At 44.4% G+C, this 27,397-nt stretch overlaps 1 protein-coding gene across 1 annotated transcript in view; it reads left to right on the plus strand.

Annotated features, from left to right (window-relative positions):
• The window catches only part of LOC117725227 (leucine-rich repeat-containing protein 4C-like), a 44,596-nt gene that overhangs the window by 9,120 nt on the left and 8,079 nt on the right, over nt 1–27,397 (plus strand). Inside the window, exon 2 of the mRNA XM_034525261.1 lies at nt 25,546–27,395. Coding sequence (XP_034381152.1) covers nt 25,573–27,395 — 1,823 coding nt within the window. The 5' untranslated portion in view covers nt 25,546–25,572. The remainder of the gene's footprint in view (nt 1–25,545; nt 27,396–27,397) is intronic.

A 27,397-nucleotide genomic window follows, 5' to 3' on the forward strand; every position in this document is an offset into this window, starting at 1 on the left:
ACTGAGACAATAAGATCAATAGTAGCATAATAGAAATAGGATACATCTCTAGGTTAGGTATTGTTTCTGGAAAGAGACATATTGCTATCTTATTTTTATCTAATGTCATTTTGCAATGCTTCAAAAACTACAAAGAAAGACAAAATCTCTGTTTGTTTAAGTGGGTGGCGAAGATCTGAAATTTAATCATGTGCATGGCTAAACAACAAACAACAACAAAACATGCTTTATGTGAGTTGGGTGCTTAAATCAAAGGTTGAAGAAGTCGATTTTTAGGTCAATAAACGGCCCAAAACGCACTAGTAACTGCTCCTTAAATATATGTTTAAGATATCACTTTCTTCACTGTTATCAGCAATTAAACAGAACAATTCATTAAGAGGGGACACTACAGGTGAATACCTCCATAAAACTAATTTTCTGTCAATTCTACAGACGCAAATAGACAATGTGTCGTAGAATAAACACCTAAATTAATATTTTGGATCTTCTTCCCCAGCAGAATAGCCCGAAATCTCCACATTGACCAGTTCATGTGAAAACAACGCTTTTTGCCTGTAGTGTCTCGCCTTAATTAATAAAAAATAAAAAAGTCTAATCAGCAGATTAATCAATAATGAAAAAGAATCATCAGTCACAACCCTAATTATTCGCTACACCTGAAGCTCAGTAAGCGTTTTTTTCTCGTAATGTCCTTTTGTGATATTTTGCAAGCTTGTCTAACTAGCACCTGCTGCCTGGACTTTAATTAACCATGCAGGGAATACGGAAACCAGCTGAGGGCAGGTCCCGAGTCTTTATCTCATTCACACCTTCGGTAATGAAAATGACAAATAATGAGGGCCATTTAATAATATTAGAGACGCTAGCGCTGCTTGACTAACCCACCTACCACTTGTGGTGCAGTGTTTTTAATGAGCAAGACCTGTCATCTCATTAGATAAGGATGCATCGATGTCTTCGATATAGAAATACACTCAGACAAAGCACTAAGAATACAACTTTGGTTTTCGGTGAAAACGTTGTATTTCTTTGTTTAAATGTCCATTTTTCAGACGTTAATGAGAAAAAAACGTTGTTTTTTTTTAGCTTAACAGCCATGTGTTGTTAATACATTGTTGTTTTGTGCATTTGAACATTAACTACGAGTCCACCGCCATGCTAGCAGCTCTGTGAGGCTCGACAGCACAGTGGTGCAGTGGTGCTTTGTGCTAAATGCTAAAGTCAGCATTAAAATCCGCACGTACATTTACGTTTTTAGCGTGTTGACACGGCGACATTTGCTTATCAGCACTAAACGTAAAGTACAACTCAGGCTTTAGAGACGTCGTTAGATTTACAGGTATTTTGGTCACAAAAGACAGCGTTGGACAAATTACAGTGAGAACACACTAATCGCAGCGTTTCATGGTAATTCCTCCAATAGTTTGTCAAGATATTTCACTGAAAACCACAGATGTCAATCTCACGATGGCCCTAGAGGAGACGACAGATGGTCGCCGATGCCACCAGCGTGACTAAAAGTTGCACGCCTCCCCTCAACTTCTTGTGTTTCGACTCTTAGTGCTAATAACCAGAGGGCAAATTTATACCCTTAATACGTGCAACACGACGGAATATATATTGTAAGCCACCCACTAACACGTCTGCTTCTGCTTATGTTGCTACACAACTACAAAGCACGGTCCAACCTACACCAGAGAGACCCGCATGAGTGCTGCAATCTGATGGTCAAGTTCAATCCCCGGTGTCGGTGAAAAGCAACGGGAGAGCTTTGGCTCAATCTTTTCAGGCGCTGAAAAGAGCCTCTTTTTCTGGCTCGATAGCCTTGTATTGTAGTGTTGATACATAATGGGCTAGAAAAACTGCTTCTGAAAGGGAAAGTGTTCATACAAACCCAAAGAGGAGCAGGCACCTTCTCAAATGAACTAAAACGTGAAAATCAGCAACATTTAAGTGGCGTGCAAGTTTTCATGATGCATTCTCAACAGATCATATTTGCGAGCCCAAAGTGAGGATCCAAATATGTTTACTCATACGAGACAAAGAAAACCATTAAATTCTCAAATTTAAGAAGCCAAAAGCATGCAATGTTTCATACTTTTGCTTGAAAACATTACTGATTAGTTATTGATTTAAGTTCCTGTCAATTGAGTAATTGTTTGCAGCTCTAATCAAAAGACTCATTCAATTAAATTCAACCCACAGAAAATGTAAAGCTATTTTGAAACGATTAATAATTTAATAAGTTTCCAGCAAAAAAAAAAAAAAAAAGCTAAACATTCTCTGATTTCAACTTGTTAAATGTCAGTTATTTTAGGATGTATCCATTCAGATTTTTGTCGTCAAATAAGATTGTAAACTGAATCTTTGGGACTGAATTATCATACATTTCCTTGACACAATCATTTACTTATCACAAAAAAACGGGGTCAACAGACCAATTGACGATGGCAGTAAATCCGCCCTGAACTGACATCTCATTTGATGCCAGACAAGCATCCACATCTCTATTCACTAGCTCGTCGTGTTTTCTCATTCTTGTGTCATGAAGACATGTAGACTCCGCATCATGAGTCATTTAATATAGCGTAGCGCAGCTAGGCTAAGGGGCATATGGCCACGTTGGAGCAGAGCCATGTGGCTTGAAGCGGGGTAAACGGATGGGCATGAGATTGTTGGTGCATTAGCGGTTCGGCTCCGCGTCGCGTTTCGCTGTTGTTCCTACAGAGAGCACACTGTTTATCCAACAGCAGTGAATAAAACATCACAATCGTCCTTTTTTGTTTCTTTTTTCCCCGCACGTTATGAGAAGTTGGTTTTCCAGGGAATTAGAGGGGTGGTGTGGGGGGGGGGGGGGCTGTCACACTGTAAATACCGTTTGTCTGCGCATAAAAATGAGAGAGAGAGAGAACAAAAAGGAGACAGAAGGAGAGGGAGAACGTCTGTGATCCACTAAAATATCCTTTGGCAACAAAAGAGACGGCGCATTCACACGTTACCCACGGACAGTTTGTACCAAACGCTAACGTTCTGCCGAGGCTGTGATCGGCTGCGATCGGCTAAATGCACGAGAGGAAGTGCTGCTGCAGAGCCACGGAGCTGACGACGGGCCTGTGTGCGTCGACTGTTGATTACCGGGAGTGCCTCCGTCTCCATCTATTTCATATTCATGAGCCAAATGGTTCATGTTGTATTATTCATGAACAAATTAGCCGTTGAAAACACCGGCGTGAGCAAGGCCATATGCGGAGCGTACCGTGGCGGTGGGCTGCTGGGGGCCTTAATCTATCTCCATAGAAAGGGAATGGGAGGAAACATTGAACTGCGTTGCCATGGTCATTTGACATGATGTCGACTGTTGTCAGTTGTTATGGCGATAACACACGACAGTGGGGCCATAAAGTCTTGTCGTAGCTCGCCAAGCAAGAAGAGGGGCTGGCCGGTTAATTAGCTTGTTAGGTAGCTCGTGCTTCCCAAGAGCGGCGGGGGGTGGGGGGGTGGGGTGGTGATGCATAAGCACCGTTAAGACCCACGGCCGCTGCTGTTCGGCTCATTCTCTGGGAACCAGTGGTAGCATTGAAGCGTGGCGGAATTAGCAAGCTAGCAAACCAGCTAGCCAGCTGCCTCCTAGTAAGCTAGCTAACTGGTTGATTCCACCATGCTTTAACGCTACACTGGTTTCAGAAAAGAAGCTCGTTTTCAGACGTCGCATGCGACTTGCCGTACGTCGGTTTAGCTCGTATGGAAGTTAGCTCGCTGCAGCGGTTCAACAAACGGACCGCCGCTCTGACCGTCCTGCCATTTGGATTTGAGCGGGGACGTCAGTTCTATTTATTCATTCATTTTTAATTAATATATTCATTTTCCAGGGCCAGCGCACATTAATCAAGCTTTCAGTTTCCACCGCAATGCGAGCGTGCCAGCGTTAGCTACGAGAGCTAATTTTCTCTCTGCAGTCCCCTGGCGGCTTATTACAGACTCCTATTCTATTTCTACGTAGCCCCTGTTATGTTGGTACACAATCCTGGGCTGCTGTCCTCACAGCAGTTTCCACCAGAAGACAGTCTTTTTTTAAAATATATATATATATATATATATTTACATCCTGTTTACTGTATGAGGTTGAGAGCTGACCGGCTTGTAAGATAACCGGCTTTCTTCAACAGAAGTGTGTCCAATCAAGCTGAGCCCTGTTTTTTTTTGTTTTTTTAAAAGATCCTCGGGCAGAGGCCGCATTTATCACCCAAAAATCGAGGAGACGAGTCTGGCCCTCGTCCAAGCCCTCAAGCTTGTGTATTCTGTTTGAGAGCGTATCCAGAGGAAAGGGCAGCGCTGCAAGGGGGGCCCCGGGAGACACCTGTACATGTGTAACTGACCGTGTGTGTGTGTGTGTGTGTGTGTGTGTGTGTGAGTGAGTGAAAGAAAGCCTCTGCCTCTGTGTAAACAGTGTTTTGGATGGAAGGAATCCTTGTTAACCTTCAAACCTGCTGTGATTGTTTAATGTGTTTTGTGTGTGTGTGTGTGTGTGTGTGAGAGAGAGACTATAACAATAGAATCATTAGAAACAGTGTAAATAGTATCACGGCGGAAGAAATATTCAGTATGTCGGTAAAAAACAAAAGAAGACGTATTGTCACCGTCAGCTCGGCGTCGCTGGGAAATTACCTTGGACAAAGTCAATCTAAAAAAAAAAAAGCACTTAATTTACATTATCCAAATGAGAAAAACACCGTATTGTTTGTGATGACAATGCGGTCGCTCAATTACCGTAATGGTGTGGATTTACGGCACATTAGGTGATCAGAGTGTTCATCTCTTCCAGGGGTCGACACCCTAAACCCGAAGGTCACGGGCGCAACGCGATGACTTTGTGAGCCCTGAACATCTATTTGAACGGACCCTTTGTCTAAAAATTGACCGTGAATTACATAGATTGAGTTGTGTGTGTGTGTGTGTGTGTGTGTGTGGCTGACGAAAATGAAATAATAAAAAAATGAAATTCCTGCTCGATATTGGGTAAATGGCCTGTAGAAAAAGGACGCTGTGAAGGTACTCGATATAATTTCACACCTCGAGAGGGGACAGATTTCACCTGCAGAAATGAGCCGGCCTCACCATAATTACGCGTACGTCGTTTCAATTGTTTTCCAGAATGTCATTTCCAAAAGGCGCCCAACAGGAAGTCATTGCACCAATGGGGATGTCGGCTGCGCGCATACTTTGAGTCGGCCACCTCGAACTGGGTGTTTCCGTGTTGTTTATTTCCTGTAATGGTTTGTTTTTTTCCAATGCCGTGCGTGGCCCCACCATTTTTTGTTTCCTGGTGATCAATCGCCGTTAACTTGAGACAAGTAGGTTGTTCCAGCAGGATGATTGGCGGCTCTCTGCTTTACTCGCGAACACGACACCTCCCTACACCCGATTGAGCCAACGCTCTTCTCCACTCTCTGGGCTCTCGTTTGCTTATTGTGTATGAAAGACAACCTCGCAGCAAAGTATCCATCAAAATCTGTTTCTGGATCAGTCTGAGGTGGATAAAAGGCCCCACTGTCACCTCACAGGACTCCATCTTGTCCCCGTTTACACCAAACAACGTTAGGAATACTAAGGAACCAAGACATGTTAAAGTATGTTATTAAAGGGATATTGTGCAGTCATAAATACAAACGTTTTTAGACTTTCACCTGATGTTATTGATTAACGGTTTAACCGTTAGACAAAAGTAATATATAATTATTATTTTAAAGCCGAGCAAAACTTAGCGGGAGCAGCTTGTCACTTAAAGGAGAACATCTGGTTCACCTTAATTAAAGGTCAGGCCACTTTAAGCCTGAGCCGATATTATGGATATAGCTTCAGGCTCTAAGACCTTGAGCTGTAATCAGCAGATATATATATATATATATATATATATATATATATATATATATATATATATATATATATATATAGTCCTATAGTGTTTGCTGTGGCATTTTTCTGATAATATTTGGCTTGTAATATCCCGTCCAGGGACGACAGATGAAAATGAGCTCTCTAGCTCTGGCACATTTACATTGAGCTGGAAACTGAAATGTGAAATGATTAATGTGCACTGTCTGTGGTAAATAAATAAATTCATCAATAGTCTCTCTCTCAGCCCTGATAGAGTATGTTAAGCACGCGTCCATGCTACATCGTGGCCACTAACTCTCCTGCTCAGGTGAACCGGGGACACACGGTTGCTTCTTTTTTTTGCGCATAGCGGGTTCATCAAAGTCGCTGGGTGGCTTTTCAGACCCCCCCCCCCCCCCCCCCCCCCCCCATTTTGACGGGTAATGATTGGTTAACGAGGGTAAAGAAGAAGAAGAGGCAGATGCAATCATAAAAGACGTGTACGTTGTTGCCGTTGCATTAAATCATAAAGCAGTTGCATACTCATGAGCAAAGAACGGCGAGGTACGATGCGATGAATAGGAATTTGCACAACAAAAGCCCCCCCCACCCCCACCCCCCCCGATCCATCAGTGACCGGGGAGGCAGAGGAAGTGGACTTCGAGATGTGCAACAGGAGGGATGATTTAATTATTGGAGAAAAAAAAGAAATTGTGCGGGCTCCATCCTTTTTTTCCTTCCCCCCATCCCCCCCCCCCCCCCCCCCCCCCCCCCCACCCCCCCTTCCTTGCAGTGTTCAAGGTTAATTATCATAAGTTCAGGCCAATCCACCGCCGAGGGAAGGGGACCGGAGGGAGAGGAAGAAGAAAGAAGAAGAAGAAGAGAAAAAAAAAAGGCGCCGCGACCTGAAATTCAATTTTATTAAGACGATTGTGCATTCGAGCGACATTTTTCCATCACGCATTGATTCTACCGTCGGGCCGCTTCAAAGAGTCGACGCCTCCTCTCCATGACATCACAGAATAGACCTTAAAAAACAACAATGCAGGACATTTACTGGAAGGACCAAGTGCGTGTGAAAAAAAATAAATAAAAAGGTAACATATGACACGTCTTCTGAGCCGTGTCCTAAACCGTGAGATTTAACTGGAGGTGTGTTTGACGCGGGTCCTTCCAGACAGCGGCGCGTTAGCGCGTCTCAGCCGTTTAGAGGATTGCTTGTGTGACGCCATCTGTATTCAGGGGATGAACAACCCACTTTTTACACACCAGGGCACCAAGAGCGAGAGGAGCAACAGTGGCTCCAGCCAACATCTGTCGCTTCCCCTCCGTCTTCCGTTCACTCAACGCGCGCCAGTCGCTTTTCATCCACTTACGATCGCGACACGAGACCGGATGTGTTAATTGAAGACACAATTCACTCTGAATATAAAAATGAATACGAGGAATGTGCAACATGGATCGCTACGAGACGGAACGGAGGGGGGGGGGGGATTTGGTACTTCTCATTTAATAAGCCATTTGTTTCATCCTCGTTCTGTGGCAAACAGTAGAAATGAAGGTTTAATTATTAACCCCGAAGGCCTTCCCACATGAGGGGAGCCTTTAGTTTGGACTGACGGTTGTTGTTTTTTTTACTAATATCACGGCAGGACATTTTTTTCTTTCTTTCTGAGGCTTCAACCAATCAAAGTTGTGCAGACATATTAAAAAAAACGTACACTACAGTGTACAACAACGCTCCAGACGGCGAACTTTACTATTCCCTTTTAACCTTCGACAAAAGGAAGCACAGACCAGATCCGCTCTTTTTTTAATTTTGTTCTTTCCCTTTCAGGATATAAAAAAAAAAAAAATGACCCATAAAACTCCAGATAGCTTCCAGTAGCTTCGGCTATATACGACAATTTATCTCCGCTGAACAAATGTATTCAAACCTTTTTATTGAAAAAGGGCTGCAGCTGTCGCACATTTTGCAGCCAGTGTGACTATGTTTTTATTTTAACAATAAAAACATAATCATTTTTTAAATAAAAATGCACTTCCTTGTTCAAGCTACTTAATTGTGAGGATTAAATTAAATTAAAATGAGCAGTTCGACTGATAATGTGAATAATTGTTCGTTTTGAGACTGAAAACATATTTGTGTGCTATAAAACTACACAGGGCTGCACGTGAGTTCATTCTTTATATTAATTTGTTGATGTCAATATCACAACAGAAGTTATTGTGCACGCTCACGTGGAAAGACTGTTAATAAGGACTTGGGGTGGTTGGGTTGTCAGCACATTTGGGGGCTTGCTAAGTGGCTATTGATCGACACGATATGCATTTGTTTTTCTTTGGGTAAAAATATCGAAAAAACAAGATCAATATGTAGAGCGACAGATGAGTTGTTGTTTTTTTTGTTTTTTTTTAAAATCGACAACACATCAAAAAGAAAATGCTGCATCGTGGGACTTAAAAAGGCTCCGATCTTTACATCGGTAACCGGCTCGCCTACGGACCCTCCTGTTTGTTTGTTTGTTTGTTTGTTTTTGTCTTGACCTTCAGCTCCATCACGTTTCAAATCGGCCGCCATTATCCAATCTTACTTTGCAAGGTCACGGTCGCTGCTTCCTGTGTGTGTTGAGCGTCGCCAAAGACCACCGGGATTTATTTGAAGAACTACAACCAAGTGCCCCCCCCCCCCCCCCAGATATCAGAATGGATCTTTCTTTAGGCTGTGGAGCCACGTCTGGCTAAGAAAAGACTAGAAAAGATGTGACACCCGACATCTCCGTCAACATGACGCACATCAACATGACGCCGCCGCGTGTCACCGCTTGATTCTATAGAAATTGGCTGGTACGGTTTTGTCTGTTATTAATGCTCAACGGAGAGCCAGAAAATGTAATGCTGTGAAATACAGCTTCCCGTTGACAAAGCGGTCACCCGCTGTTGTTTAGGAGAAACCTCCTGTGTCTAAATGTGATGAGATTCTTTTTGTTTTCTTCTTTTTTGTTTTTTTGGCTGCAGCTTTTGGTGATAAATCATCATTGCTTTGTCCGACGACAAAAAAAAAAAAGAAAAGAAAAGGACAAGTCTGTTTCCTTCGTCATTGTCTCCCCCCCCCCCCCCATCCCCACCCACCCACCACCACCACCACCTGCTGTGTTATTCATCTCCAGAAAGGCAATCCCGATCCGCACTCTATTTTTGGCTTGCTCTAAAAGTTATTTTCTATTTTCCTTACATCACGTGTAATTCGACTGTCTGCAGGTGGCATTCGTTTGTGTGTGTGTTTGTTCACTCAGGCGGCTGTCGCTGCTCGTGCCAACTACCCCCCCACAACCCCCCCCCCCCCCACACACAAAAAAAAAGCTTCTCCAAGAAAAGCAGAAGCATCATTTTCTGTGCTGAACAAGAGTTTTTGTTTCTAAAAGACCTACGAGACGCCCGAGTGCTGACACAGCAGATGTGAAAAGTTTTCACGACCTGGAAGTATGTTGAACCGCTGCCGTGCGGTAGGATGTTGTCGATAGAGAAAACAATAGACGTCGGCGTTTACTTGCCATTGACTTTTATAAAGGCGATTAACATACATATACATATATATATGATTGCGGTATCTTCATGGGTCTTTGTTTTCCGGGTAGGGTTCTGGATCGGTTCTCATACCAAGAAATAATTAAATAAAATAAAGAATATTTAAAAAAAAGAAGAAGCTGGAAGGTTATATACCCATTGATCTGAGCCCCCCCACTTGCCAGAAGGACAATTAGTCCATTGGGGGGAATAAACAAGCACATCACACGCGCTCACACATCGTACTGTAGGATTATTTTGACTCCAACCTTTTACCACAGCTGTCAGAACAAGGCCAACACGGGGAACTTTGTTATTCAAATATAGCTCAAAGGAGCACCACGGACTGAACAGAGAGGGATGATCAACACGCCCTATTTTAGGTTGCTATTAATTGACATGACATTATTTCGGTCTCGTAGTGTTTTTTTTCGGGATCAAACAAAATACACCTGGTGTTTTTTTTTTTTTCCTTCTTCTCCTCTTTTTTAATGGGGCCCGACATAACAGATGTAAACTCGTGCATGATTAAGTCTGCATGCACGCGGCGTCTGAATTTATGAATAAAATGCAGCGAAACGGTTGAAATAATATAATAATGTCATAGTAATAATATATTATATAATATAAACCCGTACGATAAACTGGTCGTGGGTTGGTTTTGTTATTTATAGGTGCGACATTTACACATTTTTGGATTTATTCTTATAGTTTTGTGCAGGAAGATGCCAGCCGAGTGCAGCAGGGGTGTCTGGGGCAGCGAGTCGCACCATTTAAACCCCCCCCCACGAAAAAAAAAAGAAAGAAAGAAAGAAGGAAATAAAAAAAGCCAGTAGACTGAAAAAGTGCTGAAAAAAAACAATCTTTTAAAATATTGTACATAGAAAAAGCATTCTATCATAGCTCTTTCCCATTTTGGAGCGGGCCCGATTTTAATTACTATACATGGTGAATTAGCTAATGAATAATGAATGGATTCCTCGCACTAAGTGCTCTGACTGCTAATGCACTTGCAATTCTCTCACTACCCCCCCTCACACACTGCCAAAAGTTGCTTTCTGATTCCCCTCTTCTTCTTTTTTTTTTACCCCCCCCCCCCCCCCTTCTCTCCAAGTCTGATTCACACACACCATTTCTTCCCACCTCTGCTTCATTTTTTTTCTCCACTCTCATTCAGATTTGATTAGATTTTCCCCCCTCTGTAAGGAATAATTTAGTGATGAGAGTCGAGAATGAGACGGAGTAAGAGAAAAGGCTCCCGGATAGAGGGAGACAGATAGTGGTTCTCGGGGGAGTTAAGAGGGGGGGGGGGGGGGGGGGGGGGGGGGGGGGAGGAGGTTGGGGAGATAGGTGCTTCGAGGAAAGAGAGTGGAAAAAGCTGGAGGGATTAAGGTGCAGTGAGAGCTGCAGACATGCAGAGTGAGACGGGCGGGGGAGGGTGGGGGGGTGGGGGGGGCAGACAATGTAATCTATGTGCTCGCCGTGCGCAACTTCACAAATACCACGCCGTTTAAATAAATATACGTGTCGGAATACATATATATAGGGTTTATAGGTGTGTGTGTCTGCCTATATGTGTGTGTTTGTACTGCAACAGTCCCCCCCCCCCCCCCCCCCACACCCAGTGCATGATGGGATAGGTTGCAGCTCCCACGGGCACGGAGGCGCAACAAGTGCCATAGAAAATGGATGGGAGCGTTTTTTAAAAATAATTTAAAACTGGCTATAATCTCGCTTTAAATGAACCGGCAGAGAGGTATCGTTCGGTCTCTCAGCTGTCGGGGAGCATTTCGGCGTCTTTCAGCTCCTTGTTTTGGTTTCGACGCAACCTCACATGCGTACGGTATTTTTCAAAATAAAAGGAAACGCCACCCAGGAATTAAGGGTTAAAATCTAACCGCCCGAGTGCCGTCCACGAAAGTGTGCAAGTCACGTGACACGCAAGGGATTGAAGAACTGTCGCGTTTTTTGTTGGGGGCCCAAATCGATGTCCACTCCCGCCCACCCGCTGTGTGTTTAATACGTCCACGTTCAATTGAATAGTATTGGTGGAGACCAAAAATGCTGCTCCAGGACCAATGCAGGTCTTCTGGCTGAAAAGACCTGCATTGGTTTGACCCGTCCACCAGTTGCTCTGAGTGCCCAATAAAAGATTATTAGTTATTTGCAAGCCCGCTGCATCGCATGCACACGCTTAATAAAAGTGAGAATGTGTTATGACTCAAACGCCGTCGCCGACCGACGTTATCTTAAGCCACGACACGACTTCACACCGTTATTAAATCGTAAATAATTGACATGCACGTTGGAGAAAAGATGAGCAGTAATCAGCAGCACAGTGGCAGGACAGCTTCGCCTCAGGCTACCCCGGGATTATATATATATATATAAACAGCGTCAGTGTGTAAAGATAACCCGGTGTAATGTTGTTAAAGACCAAGGTTAACGGGCTAAAGACACACGTAAGCGTAACACGATGTCCGGACCGCGGAGCAATGGGATTAACGGCCCGTGAACAAGCGCGGCGCGATCCGACGAAGGTGAGATTAATGTCGAAGATAAAAAAGAAAACGCGTGTCTTAATTTTCTCATACAATCGCCATCTTCGTCACCGCGCCGCGCGGCACGAGTTATTGTACATTCACTTTTACACGACGACCGTGTGATGAATCGCAAAAAAAACACACACAACTAAAGTATTGCGTAAGCGTGCACAATTTAGCAAGAATATCTCAACGTTTTTTTAAGAGGATGCTGCCGTCCCCCATTAGATGATGTGTGTTGCGCAATAATTACATCAGCATTTTTATACGTCTTTTTTTTTTTTTTTACTTCTTTGTGGATTAAATTCACATCATCCTTTAAAAAAATAAATAAAATGAAAGGTACATTTATTTGGATTTAATAGAAGGAAAGTGGTCCAGTGAGTGGACAACACATTCATTCACTTGGCGTGTGTGGTGGAAAAAAAAAGAAAATAGAAGAACACATAGAAAACAACAAATATCAAGGACAAAGACACTTTTGGGGGGGGGGGGGGTTTAACCAGCTTGTTAGCACGCCAGCTGAGAGTTCCCTCCATGAACAAACAATGAAGGAAAAACAAGATGGACTACCGACTGTACGCCGTCAACACCGGCTACACACACTCAATCAGCCTTCGGCAGTCGGGGGAACTTAACGGTACACGCGTTGCCCGGCACCACCCCGAGCTAGTTTGTTCAGCGAGCTGGTTTTTGGCGGATAATAAAACACAATAATGCGAGGTAATGATCATCATCGTCACCATCGGTGCACGATCCAAAGTTAAAGAGACACATCATGCATTGTGTTGCGACAACACCGGCACATCCCCGGCCCACCGGACGACCTTGCAGAACGGCGGCGGCGGCGGCTCGCGGCGATGATTTGTGATCCCCCCCTTCGCTAGATCTGAGCCTTCACCAGAGACCGTTTTGTTTTCCGCGCGCAAAAAGATTTGTTGACTGCCGCTTGAATAATTGCAATTTCCCTCGCTTTTTTTGATTCGCGACCGACTTTAAGACGAGCGTCCCGGCGAGCGTCACGCGTTCGAATTATCGAAAAGCAGAGATTAAACAAGAGAGAGAGGGGAGAGAAAAGAGACGAGAGAAATCAAAATCACACCGCTGAGAAGATGTCTGCTCTGCAGCTTTCTTTTTATTGAGTCCAAATATATTTGATGGTGGTTATTTTTAAACAGACCTTAATCCTCTGTTCACCCTTCACCGTGAGGCAGATAATTATAGTAATCTGGTCGAAGGGAATTTAATTTTCCCAAGCCGCGAATCGACGACTCGCTTCGCGAAAAGAGGAATTTATGGAGTCCCACAATGCTGCTGACAGTGAGACGGCAACACACATATATGCTCAACGGATCCGCTCGTGCACATTTTGGAGATACTAATTAGCACCAGTGGCACCCATAGAATACAACACGGGCGCCAGGCAGGGATCCACTTTAAAGAAGAATAGTTGAGGAGTACCTCATTGTTCTTTTTTTTGGTTCTATGTAGAGGTGAACCGTCTGCCTTTTGAAGTAGGACAGCCTAACGGCGCTCCCATAATATTCACTTTAACTCAAAACTCGTCTTCTAGAAGCTTCCCGTCTCGTGTCGGGGAGTTCTTTTGAAGACATCCAAAGCGAGCTAGAGATTAAAGATCCTCCCATTGTCGCCACCCGGAGAAAAAGAGCTTGTAATGTAGACGCCGTTCTTGCCCTTGAGCAAGACAGCGATTCCCCACTGACTCCCTGCCAGATCCAGGGGGCGCTCTCCATGTGAAGATGACCCCGACGCTCTGACCTCCCTAGAGGGAGCCAAGTGAAAAGAGAGTTGCACTGCAGGGGGGGTCGATAGAAGTATCACGACCTTGTCACTTCATTCAAGCAATTTGGGGGCGAGGGGGGTTTAAGCTTGCATTTAATCCTTGACAAAGATATGAATGCTTCAATGTGTGTGTGTGTGTGTGTGTGTGTGTGTGTGCGCACAGCTGTTGCAGGGTGATATGGGAGCATTTGATGAATGGATGTTTGTTCACTTAATGGCAAAGGTTGGTAATTATTAGTTCAATCTTGGTCTTTAGGGCATTTGCGTTTTGGGAGTTGCAGAATATTAAAGAATCCATCTCTTTATTCTCCATGACAAAGAATAATGTAGTGTTTCCACTATAAATGTGATATATATATATATATTTTTTTTCCTTTAATGTCCACACCAGTGTTTCCCTTATATTCATTCTGCAGCGGAGCACCGTGGTTGGTTCACAAGTGAAGATAACCTGCAGACACTGTGTTTTCCTCTTTTTAGCGCTGCTGGGCCAGAGAATATTTGCTTAAAAAAGATCAGTGATGCTGTTTTGCCCTCAAAACCCCTGTTTTTAAAATTTATTTCTACATTTATTGTCAGTAAACGGTCATGTGGTGACTTTGGAAGCATTGTGGCCTTGTGTGATCTGATTAATTTGGCACGCAGTTAACGCAACAAATTTTGTTTAAATGAAAAACTCAACATAACGGGTGCATACTGACCACCAGGGGGCGACTCCTCTGGTTGCAAAAAGAAGTCTGATTGTATAGAAGTCTATGACATTAACAGTAAACATTGTAAACATGAGTTTATGGTCTCAATCTCTAGTCTTCTTCAATACAGCATGTGTTAGTAAATAATGGACCATTTAGAGTCAAATACAGCAGAGTATGTTTTAGGGCGGGGCTACAAGGTGATTGTCAGGTTGCTGCGGCAACCAGACATAACTAAAAGCCCACGAACGTTTTCACTAACTATGTTTCCTCTTTCATCTCTGCCGTTTTTTTTTTTGAAGACTCTAAACAGATTTACGAGCGCCGGAGTCGGGCCTCAGGGCGGATAAACGCGACTCGACATTCTCAGTCCAATTACTCCGTCACTGTTGCATCAGAGCGGTAACGTCCACTTTAAAATGTTTAAAGTCCTGCTCACCGCCATATTAATGCCAACGGTCAGGAGTATCGAGTCGGCTCGATCGGGAGAAGCATCTCATTTCTGTGATTTCCACATTTATTGCCCCCCCCCCCCCCCCCCCCCCCAAAATAAACACATCATTAGTTTTGCGCCGCTCGCTGTGACATTTGGTCGAGACGAGTGAAAAGCAAAGTCAACAACAAGCAAAACAAAGGAACCAGCTTCAATGGCTTAAGGCTTCATCTTTTTGGCTTCGCTACACCTGTTTAGGTGTGTGTGTGTGTGTATACTTCTGTTTTTATTTCATCTATCTTTTAGGAGAGACACTGCAGGTGAATAGTGTCAACATTTGATTTAATACACATTACCATTAAACTTCCACAGTCAATTACTTACATTAAGAATTTTATTTGTGTGTGTAAATATGCAAAATATGTAATTTAGCATTTTTGATTTATTTTCGCCTGAAAGGCAAAATCTGAACGTCGACCTGTGCATGATAAAAGTATGTTTTTAACTGAGATATCTGGCTCTAAAAGACTTTAATAAAGCCCTCTTTATTAGTAGAAAGTAATAGTAACTGCTCGCTGCACCAAGGTAAAGCCGTTTTACCGCCAGCTATACCGTTTACTAATTTGTTACTGCAATTACACAACATAAACGTGGCCTGAATATTATCCAGATTCACACGTCGTTTCGGAAATGGTGTGAAATCCTCCGCCAGGCGTCGTCGACACCAATCGGCATTCCGTCGGTGTGTCGGCGCGCATAGTGTCAGCGTTGCACCTATTAAGAGACGTGTGAATGACTCCGCACGTAAACGATCACTTTAGGGGCGGCAATCCACAGGGAGAGGGGTTCCCGATAGCCGGCGCGTATTGGTGCCGTCTGCAAAAAAAACAACAACAAAAAAAACCTGCCTCCTCCCGAGTCGGAATTCATCGGCAAATAGCTGCGTGAACTAATCTCTCCCGAGCACTCTGCGTTTTACAGGCGGCGGCGACCTGCCAAGACGGCCATCGAGGCTACATTGTGCCTCGATGTTAACAATGACTGACGGTGTGTGTGTGTGTGTGTGTGTGTGTGTGTGCGTGTGTGTCGGCCTTTTTGGATGGAGAGAAATGTAAATGGCGCCTACAAATTCCTCCACCTGGCTCACTTTCTAAAAGCCTCTGGAACCCTCAAGAGGACTCGCATTCAATATGTTACCAACACCTTCCGGAGAGAGCCAAGTTCCACCGATGAGGCATACAAATCTTAACAAGGGCATCGCTGTGATGCCTTCGCGAATTAAAATATTTCATAATTCAGCCTGCGACACCCGTTCGCACGAATCCTCACCGCTTAAAAGGCGGCGATCTGTTTTACCCCGTGCGAGGAGGCCGGCTTACGGGGGTCTGCGCAGCTCATTATTCTGCCGCCTCCGCCCGCCGGCTGTGTGTACTCACCTAGCTTAAACCCCCCCCCCCCAACGGCTGCCACCTGCTTTCCTTCGAACTCTTGTGTGTTTATCCCACTTTTTTTTTTTTTTTGGATCATCATCCACCAAAATCTCCCCACCCCCGTCAGTGTGAGCATTAGTTTAAACCCGTGTGTCCAATTATGAAGATTGCCTCCACCCCTCCAAAAGCACCATGAGTCACGCTGACATACTTCAGCGTGCCTTTTCGGTCCTCGACTCCGCCCTCCCTATCCGCCCCCCCCCACCCCCCCACCCCCGCGCGACTGGCCGATTTCCCCGAGATCTCCTTTCAGGAACGCAGTCGCGGCAGCAGATCGGTGGGCCGGGGCGAGTGACGCGAATACTAAGAGCGTCCCTCGCATCCAGTCAAGTCTGCCACCCAGGGCATCCGTCCTGTCTTAATCCCTTTGCAGAGACCAGACGCAGCCTTGGCAGAGTGCATTCGAACACGGAGGTCCCTGCAGATTATTTAGCTCGTGCAATTATCATAATGGAAGCAGCGGCGTACGGTAATACGTGAATAGGAATTGAATTATCACTTGAAAGGTGTCTCTTTACCCTCGCGCCCTCTCTCCTCTTTCCAGCATTGGCACAAGATAGCAAACCCTCCCCTACTCGGCTGAAATTAAAGCGCATGGAATAACAGGCGGGGGACTCGGAGCTTTTCTGTGACGCGATATCGTTAACGCAAGAGGAGAAACGAGAGCAGCTCCCAGAGAAACAGTTGTTCTCAAGTAAACGTGTTTGACGCTGGCTGTTCCTACTCATCGTGTTTGATATGACTAGAATGTAAACATCTATATGTCTTACTTTGACCTGCTCTTATTAAGCCAATGAGTTGCACTGTTTTATTATTTTAGTCCATTTAAATCCTAGCAGAACCTTCTTACACAGTAGTTTTATACTTAGTTTTAAACCTATCTTACGTCATATATATATAAATATATATATATTATAATATATGTATGTGTCATGGCCGTTTCACACAATAAACAAAAGCAAACACAATGCGCCCGTCAGAATGCAGTAGCCCGGACTGCAGTCATCACTCTGTTGGGGGCAAAGTAGCTGGATGGATGATAATAATATCACATTTCTCATCACAAACAAGAGATTCATTTTAAATGTCCTATGTGCCCGTTTCTCAGCCATCACAGCGTAGCTTATTGCCTCATAGCGAAATTAAAACGTGTCCGTAGGTCTTTGTTCTCACACGGTGATTCTCTGCCTGACCGTAGTTCCAGATGGCGGTTTAATTGCTCTCAATTTTGCCTTTTTTAGAAGAAGAGGAAAAAAAATAATATGTAATCTCGCTCCATCACAGACGGGGAGAGAAAATGAGCCCGGTCATCTAAAATTGTGATGATTTTCCATAATGCGGCCGTGCCATCTGGAAGCGCTGACGCCCCGAGGGGGAGGGTGGAGGTTAAGCTCGGGTCCGAAGGGGTCATCCGCGACCAGCTTCTTTTTTCCCCCGTCACGATGGAGAGACCACAAACAAGCTAATACAAAAAAAAAATGTAAAAAGACCTTTTAGCCTCATCTTTTGGTGAAAAGAGTTTGCAGGATTATTGTCAGTACATCGCGTCGTCAGTGGACTCGGCAGACTCTCAGTGATGGAGCATCAAACCCCATTTTGATCTCAAGTGTGCCGAACCGGTATAAACCGTCACACGAGAGTCTACAGAGTCCCCCCCACCCCCCCTCGTCTTTTAGCGTAAAGCCCTGCATGAAAGTACATCCTGTTCACAATTAACAAACAATCCGCTCACGAAAAAGCAAGACGACGAACAGCCCGAGACGTTTCGCTGATCTCTCGGCGACGACTAGAAGCCGACAGCTGTTTCCTGAAACCTTGATAGTGTCTCCGAATGTCAAGACTCCTTGAGCGCTGGAAGGAGCTTTTGAACACATCGGGCTCACCGCACCACACCGGCTTCCCGTGAACAACAGCCTGCACTTGGAGCCTGTGAACAAGCTTGTGGGGTCTGTAATGGACTTGATCCACATTTTTCAATTGGCCCTCTTTGATGGGTCTGTTCTGGCCCTCAGGCTTTATTTTTGACACCCTCGGCTGTCATTGGGGCTGAAAAATGGATGGATGAATGGATGGGAACTATAAGTCTAATCCATATACCTTCATTGGGATTGGACCTTTATCTGAAGCATGAACACTTTTCTTATACAAAAACGTAATCAATATATATTTGTATGGTATGACTCTGTAAACGGAGCAGTTCTATAAAGCTCTTCGAGCCTCTTTTGGGCTCATTGTTTAGAATACTTCGGCACGGCATGCAGCTTTCATGTTTTTGTGCCCCCCCACCCCCCACCCCCACCCCCACCCCACCCCCACCGACAATCGATTAAGGCAGCTTTAGAAATTAAAAAGAGGGCAAATGGAGATTTCTTTACGTGAGAGCCCGCTCATAAAATCCAATCACGATGTTCTATTGACCGGTCCGAAATGACCTAAAAAAAAAAAAAAGGAGGTGTGGAATTTAAACATACCCTGGCTGTGTGGGTGAGCGACTGAGTAAACACTTTTGGTTTGATCAACTTTATTAAATCTGGAGTGCGGCTGCAGTCTCCATAGCATCCTGCACCCTATAGCTTAGCATTCCACCTTTCACTGACCTCCTTGGCAGCCATCCATTCATGAAGCACTTTATCTCCACACAGATGAGAAAAAAAAAAAAAAAACTTCAGCATAACCCAGCAGTATGACCTTGCTTATATAGGTTTTCTTTTTTCTCTCTCTCTCTCTCTCTCTCTCTCTCTCATGTCTGCAGCCATCTTTCAACAACAACGTTATGTTTCATGCATTCCCGGCTCCCCCATACAATCAGGATGATGTTACCTTGAATCCACTGAGAATGAAATATTGTGCATCCAGACAGTCGTACTCGGGTACTTTCCTCAGGATGGATTGTTACTTTCATTACCTTGAAAAAATGAAATATTATGGACGCCGCCAGTCGTACTTTGGATACCGTCTGATTGAATGCGCAGAAGTCGTTTATGTCCGCTTCCACTTTATGTACGCTTCCACATTGCTCTTGTGGCATTGCACCGAGTTAAGTAATCTTCCACATAAGGGTGCATAAAGCTAAAGAACAGAACGATAACTGAAATATGGTTTGCATCCCCTTTTGTCCTGCGTAGTGTACAGCGCTGCAGCAGTGGCTGGAGGAGAGTGGAGCAAAGGGAAGGCTGCACACCTCGTTTAAAACACTCACTAAATGAGACTGGTGTGAAAAAAATCGATTGTTTCAAAGCGCCGACCCAACCAAACCCGGACCATCAAGACAAAGGCAAATAAAAAAACATATATATATAACAAGATGTGATTTTAGCACCAAAACTTGACAACATACCAAGCACGATGACAGCTGCAGTGAGGGTCTGCAGTCTGAGCTTACCCCAGTTACAGGCGCAGTTTAAAATTGGCTGCAGCAAGCAAGCAAGCAAGCCGGTGACAACTCCCAATATATATATATATATATAAATATATATTTATATTTGTTGGATAACACCATCCCGAGAGAGAAAAATGCTGTTCTGAGACTCATCCAGTCGACCAAAGGGCCATCGTTTCTGTTCCCTGTTCCCGTTTAAAAGAATAGAGTTTGGCTGATAAGTCAGCGTGCTAGATGAATTCCTCTAACACCAGCACTCTGCGTACTGAGACCAAGATGGGGGAGGGGAATTGCCTTCTTCTTCGTCTTCTTTTTTTTTTTTTTGTCTTCAGGTGGAGCAGAGCCAGAGAGTGTAGCACTCTTCAGTCTGCATGTCAGAACGAGGCAGCAGCACCGGTGGCCGCTCGGTACGATGGGCTCCACTGCAAGATTTTTAAAAAAAAGAAAAGAAAAAGAAAGAAAGAAAGAAAGAAAAACCCTCCACCAACGTCAGAGCAGCACGCATTGTGCCGAAAGCTTAAAAGCGACGCCGTCGTTGTCTTCAATTCAAATGATTATTACTGGATTTGCTTAATCTTAATAATTATGCTGTATTAATCTGTCACGGCGAGGAAATCATCATAGAACATGTGTCACACTGGGCTACATTTAGCTACTTTCTGAATGCGAGACAATCGTTAGCTCAAAATATAAAAAAAAAGAGCTAAGGCGGCTAACGTTATTTCTGATAAAAAGGAAAAGTATTTGGTGGCTATTCATTCGACCCAAAAGAAACGATTTGAAAGGCTCTGCTTCTCTACAACATGAGATGTTTATTTTCATAATGATGTTTTTGGATGAGTGGCTTTTGGTTGGAGGGCAGAAGCGACTTTTTCCCGCTAGATTTAGCGACCTTTTGGTTCCCGCGCTATCTTTTAGGCAGTTAGTTGGCAACGCGGAGCTGGGTTCTTTCAGCTGGATGATTTATTGAAATCTATCGTACTCTTGGATGGTTTTCTCCGATGTTACCGACTCCCGGCTTTGATCTGCTCGCATTTGATGTGCAAAAACCTTTTGTTTGGTTTTTAGTTTTTTTTTTCAGTCGCAATTAATCCGCCAATTGTTTTTCAATGAGTCCCTTTGTCGAGAACGTGTCTCGAAAAATGCCAATTATAGAGTCCAATGTGATTTATTCAAATTGCGTCTTTTTATCTGACTAAAAGTCCATAACCCAAAAGATATTCAGTTAATTATCATATGTGACAGAGAGACCAAAAGAAAATCCTCACTTTTTGCTAAAAAAATACTAAAATAATTCATAAATGTATTCTGATTAATTTTCAAATTTGTTAAAGATTTGATTTTCTCCAAGCCAATTAAAAAGATTATTCTCGCAGTATTCTATATTTTATCTGAACTTCTTTTGGTCAACAGACCACATAAAAAGACCAAAGAATACATTGATTATACTCACACATATTTTCTGTGTACGCATAGCACGGTATATCTTGTTCCTTTGTTCCAGAGATCTCCACTATTGTCAAAAACAACTACAAAAGCATTCTACAGAATCACCAATTGTGTATTTGTCTGCAGCCAGAAATCGTCCCCATTGAACCCATTTCCTCCCATTGGAGTGAACTACAGTTCCCAGCTGGTTTAAAGGTAGTATTGAGCCTTTGGAGCAGAACAAAAGTGTTTCTGACCCGTTTCCAAAGACGTTGCGGTTCAATAGTAACAAATAAGCTTCGGGCTGAGTGCCACAGGCGCAGTGGGAGAGAGTCAGTAAGTATTGACAGATGGACTGACTCCAGCATTGGTTTTGGTCTCTTCCTCTTTAGTGGACGATAATAAAAAATGTTAATATCGCCGGCCTTAACCTTCTTACGTCTCTCTTGTGTTAAGTCCTGTTTTGCCGTTAAGCTTCGGCCATTGTTTATTGTCGACACTGCATTATGCTAACATGTTCCCAAGACTTAACAAGCCTGTTATTTATCTGCGTCTCCTTCGGCACCATCGGGCCTCCTGCAAGAGCCACGGGTACCAACAGATGTACGAGGGATTCAGGGGAACTCCACAACACTTTTCTCTTAATTAGAATTCTCTCTTATAAGTACGGATATAATTTACGAGTGGTCCAGACTTTCACGTGCAATAAGTGTCCTGCTATCCAAGCCTGTGTTTTTTCCCTAATTGATTGTGTATTTGATTAACCTTGATGCAATTTTGAGTTTGAAAACCCCTTTTATAAATTACAAAAGAACAATAAGTGTGACATTGACTGCAATTTGAATTACAGGCTAATATCTTTTAAATTGTATTCATCCGGCATAACGACATCACCTGTTAGTTTAAATTGGCGATTGTATACTTCTTTATCAACGTACATGTCTCTAACTGCAAAAGGATTTCATTTATTTGACTCGGTTGTAGTCATCGATCGCCTCGCTGTGGCGAGATGTCTTTTAAGCTGAAACGTTTATTTTTCTTTATTTCACTGACAGTCCGACCCCTCAGGTGACGCATTAACAGCACTGATTATGTTTCCCCATTCCTTGGCTTGAGCAGGTCCCTTTAATTCCGCCGCTTTATGGATCTCCGAAAGCACGACTTCAATAAAATGACATATGGGGGCAGGAACGAGTAGCTAACGTAACTTATGCTAACGTTAAATTATCCTGAATGTTTACACGGTTATCTGATGTTCCCGAATGTGCCCACTCGTACGATCCCACCTTCGCCGAAGTAAAGTAAGAAGGAGCGGCGGTACCGTTGGGTGCACATGTTTTCGTAGAACCCAGATGGCCCCGCGAGGTTTACGACATCGGCACAAAACGAGGACACGGCGAGACACGCGACCGACGTATGCAAATGTAATGATTCGGTAACGTGTCGAATTAATTAGCAGAAGGACGTTCAGTCCAACGGACAGCCCCGCTAAGTGGCCACGGGCTTCTTTTCTCCATCACGATTCAGGGACTTGCCACATTTTATTTCTTCATTCTTTCTTTTTTTTTTACCCACTTTCTTGGTTCAACACCCGCCGGATCGACTGCAAATGACTGATCCGTAAATTGCATAATAAACAGTGTCACTTCAAATATTTGGCCTTTTGTTCTAGAAGTCGTGTGCCACACACACACACACACACACACACACACACGTTTATAATAATCATAAAAAGAATAATCTTTTTGTACATTAAACAGTACAAATCCCCCCACGTAGAGAACTCTGAGGGGAAATATTGAATATGCCAACAAGCAAAGACAAAAAAAAAAAAAAAAGTGCCTGCAAAGCAAGTTGCTCAATAATGCAACATGTCTTGTTTCATCCTCATGAATGTATAATCTTTGTCAATTTCACTTGTGTGGAGCAGTGTTAACATACTTCTTCTTGTGTTCAGTGCCATGGGACTCTCTTTTTTAGTCACCTAATTTCTTCAGCTGTAGACATTTTGGTCATTTGCATCAAAGACTTCCGCCCTCGCTTCCCTGGTGTGCGCGGAACGCCCAAATGCATTTGTCCAAACGCCGTTGCTCAGTGCACTAATCATCTGACATTGTAGTCCAAGAGCTCTGTAAGGCTCCGCCTCCTCGCTATACGCCCCGCCCCCCCCCCCCCCCGATTGAGACATACGTTACCTTTTTTTGCACTTTTTCCAACAAACTCATTAGAACAAAACAAAGATCTGGCAAATCACAGCGGTGTCGGAGACAAAGCCAGCGGCTGCTGGTGCAGCGAGCAGTAAAGTAAAAAGGGGGTGGGTGTGTTTTTTTTTTTTTTATGTCGCTGGCAGGATTTGAGATGTAAGCGGCTACTGCTTTCAGAGGCTGTGAATACATGTTGAGCGGGCCTAGATGGAATTAATCCACTCAGTGTTGCGCTGACAAAGGGAGGAAATATGTTTGAAGCTATTTTTTTCTTTTTTTCTTCTGCAATCCCTCATGAGGCATTCTGCGCTGATAAAATATATTCAGAGACCATCGTCTATGAAGAAGGCATGCGCACAAAAGCTACACTTAGATGGACCATGCTCATTGCTGAATTCAGTATTATTCTTAAAGCATTCCGGTGGGAAATGCAAAGAGAGATTGTCTTATTGATAGCTGGTTTTCTCCATGTGTGACATGTACTTCCAAGCCAGAGAAAATTAGCTCCGCCCCATCCTCCCGCCGACGGGAGGCCTCGTTCGATCCGATTCCCCCCCCAGCAGAGGCGCGTCTCTCTCCGCGAGCCTCCAGACACTCCGTGGCAGCCTGGCTGGTGCAAAAAAGCCAAGCCACATGCGAAGGCTCATCACTACTGATTAAGCCAGCCACTCATCCTCACCGGAGAACAATTCCACCTCAGTTAACAATTTTTACAGTTTAGAAAACACCTGTCATAACAGACTTGTTTTTTCTCTCTTTTTTGCTGGTGGGTTGATGGAAAGAGATGATTAACAGATAACTTGAGATGGAAGAGTTGGATAGATACATGGTGGGTGGGGGGGGGATACTTAAAGGTAAGGACCCAGTAGGCAAGGTTAATGTCTCCTGCACGAGGCGAGAGTGCTTCGCTCTCGGCAAAGTAGCGAGACTGCACCGGAGTCGGTGACAGTATCATTTAATAGAACAGCGCAGACACAATGCCGTCGCATTTTATAATTTAAATACAGTGAGTATTGATTTATTTTTAGGTTGAACATCTTTGCAGGCAGGAGATAATGAGGGGTGATAGCGACGCATCAACACTGCGGTGTGGAGGTACACGCCCGTACTGTATGTGTGTGAATGTCTCGGCCTATTTTTATCTTGAGCACACTCCGGCATATTCTTAGACACTTAGGGTGACTGGACTAATCTCATTTAATTTAATCCAATCTAAGATAAGAGAGTAACGAGTTTTCTTGCCAGTCACTTGATTTGGGAGATAAGAAATCCAGATATAGTTATACGAGGACAATATCAGGCCTATATCCACACTATGGAATCACGCTATGTGCGAGAGATTTTTGATGTGACAAAGAAATTGGATCGTGATGAAAAGTAAACAGCTCTGCAATACGGCTTTGAGTGAGAAAAAAGACATTAATCATGAATCAATAGAACAGTTTGTTTTTGTAACCCCAGGAAATGAGTCACAGATACAAATTATTTCAAAAGGCAATAAAAAAAGGACGTAGAATATTATCGTAAAATGTCGCAATAGAGAAATGACCCGTGTTGTTTTGTCACTGGATAACATTCATTAATGACTTTGTTCATGTTATGCATTTTACAGGTTGCATTCATTTTTACATTTCTGTTAGCGTGGACGTATCTTCTTTATGAATAAGGATTATTTTGACAGTGCACAGGGCCACATTCATTAAGTGTAATGTGAAAAATGTTGTACGACGAAGGCTTTGTGTATTAAATATGTCTAGGATGTAAATGAGCAAAGGTTTTTTAGGTCTGGAAATCGGGGACAATCCAGGGTCAGATAGCTAACTTTTATTTTTATTATTCTACATACGGGACAATTAAATTAAGCCGTTAATTCATCTTGCTCTTGTTTCTTCAACATCATATGCACATTGTAGCATTTTAATTAGATTAGGGCTGCAATTAATTATTATTTCCATCAACGATTAATTGGACGAAACAAAAAAAATGGGGACTGGCGACCCCTATTAAAATACCGCAGAGCTCCAAGTTGCATCTTCAATTTGTCGTTTGTTGTCTTCCGTCAGTTCATTTTCTGTCGACCTTATGTGAAGTTAATAAATACAATTATCTCTCTTTTCTTCTTTCTGCAGAGAACACAAACAGCAGATGAACTATGAATGCTGAACAAAATGATCTCCTCCCTCCAGCGCCAGACAATGAGAGGTCGTAGGCTGAAGGGGGCGCTGTCCAACCCCCTCTTCGTGCTTCTTTTGGCCCTCCAGATCTTGGTGGTGGCCGGGCTGGTTCGCGCTCAGACCTGTCCTTCCGTCTGCTCATGCAGCAACCAGTTCAGCAAAGTCATATGCACCCGCCGCAGCCTACGGGACGTCCCGGATGGCATTTCCACCAACACTCGCTACCTGAACCTCCAGGACAACCTCATCCAGGTCATCAAGGTGGACAGTTTCAAACACCTGCGTCATCTGGAGATCCTGCAGCTGAGCAAAAACCACATCCGCAACATTGAAATTGGCGCCTTCAATGGACTGGCCAGTCTCAACACCTTGGAGCTCTTTGATAATCGGCTTACGACAATCCCCAATGGAGCATTTGAGTACTTGTCCAAGCTAAAGGAATTATGGCTACGGAACAACCCCATCGAAAGTATACCATCTTATGCCTTCAACCGGGTCCCCTCGCTCCGAAGGCTGGATCTAGGTGAGCTCAAACGTCTCTCCTACATTTCCGATGGAGCCTTCAAGGACTTGAGCAACCTGCGCTACCTGAACCTGGGAATGTGCAACCTCAAGGAGATCCCCAACATCTTACCCTTGGTCAGGCTCGAGGAGCTAGAAATGTCAGGAAACCAGCTCTCCGTCGTCAAGCCCAGCGCATTTTTAGGATTAGTGAACCTCCAGAAGCTGTGGATGATGCACGCCCAGGTCCAAACGATCGAGAGGAATTCCTTCGATGACCTTCAGTCACTGGTGGAGCTCAACCTGGCTCACAACAACCTTACGTTTCTACCGCATGACCTCTTCACGCCGTTGCATCGCCTGGAGCGGGTCCACCTCCACCACAACCCTTGGAACTGCAACTGTGATATCCTGTGGCTCAGCTGGTGGCTGAAGGAGACGGTGCCGGCCAACACCAGCTGCTGCGCCCGGTGCCATTCCCCTGCAGTCTTTAAAGGCCGCTACATTGGGGAATTGGACCACAGCTACTTCCAGTGTGACGTTCCCGTCATCGTGGAGCCACCCAGTGACTTGAATGTGACAGAGGGCATGGCCGCCGAGCTCAAATGTCGTACGAGCTCGCTGACATCCATCAGCTGGCTGACGCCAAACGGCTCGTTGGTGACACACGGGGCTTATAAGGTGCGTCTGTCCGTGCTCAATGACGGGACACTGAACTTTACCACCGTCACGATGCAGGACACTGGGACTTACACCTGTATGGTTAGCAACACAGCGGGCAACATTTCTGCCTCCGCTGTGCTTAATGTCACTTCCGTGGAAAACAGTGGGGTGACCTATTTTACCACCGTCACCGTGGAGACCATCGAGACCCCGGGGGATGATAGCCAAACGCCGCTTCCCCCATTCGGCTGGGTGTCGACCTCCACGACGAGAGGCACTCCCATTTCAACGAGGACCACAGAGCGGACTTACACAATTCCAGTTCTTGATCCGGACGGAGAGGGCGCCCTCAATGGCCTGGACGAGGTGATGAAAACCACCAAGATCATCATCGGCTGCTTCGTGGCCATCACGCTCATGGCTGCCGTTCTGCTGGTCATTTTCTACAAGATGAGGAAGCAGCACAACCAGCAGGACCCCGATGGCCCCGCGTCCTCCATGGAGGTCATAACAGTCGAAGAAGAGCTCGCAGGCGTCGCCGCCATGGAGAGGCACCTATCGCTGCCCCCTCTGGAGCACTACAACCACTACAACACCTACAAGAGCGCTTACCACCACGGTCCAATGCTCGGTACCCTCCACA

This window comes from Cyclopterus lumpus, chromosome 3 (assembly GCF_009769545.1).
Source record: "Cyclopterus lumpus isolate fCycLum1 chromosome 3, fCycLum1.pri, whole genome shotgun sequence".
Classification (NCBI taxonomy): Eukaryota; Metazoa; Chordata; class Actinopteri; order Perciformes; family Cyclopteridae; genus Cyclopterus; species Cyclopterus lumpus.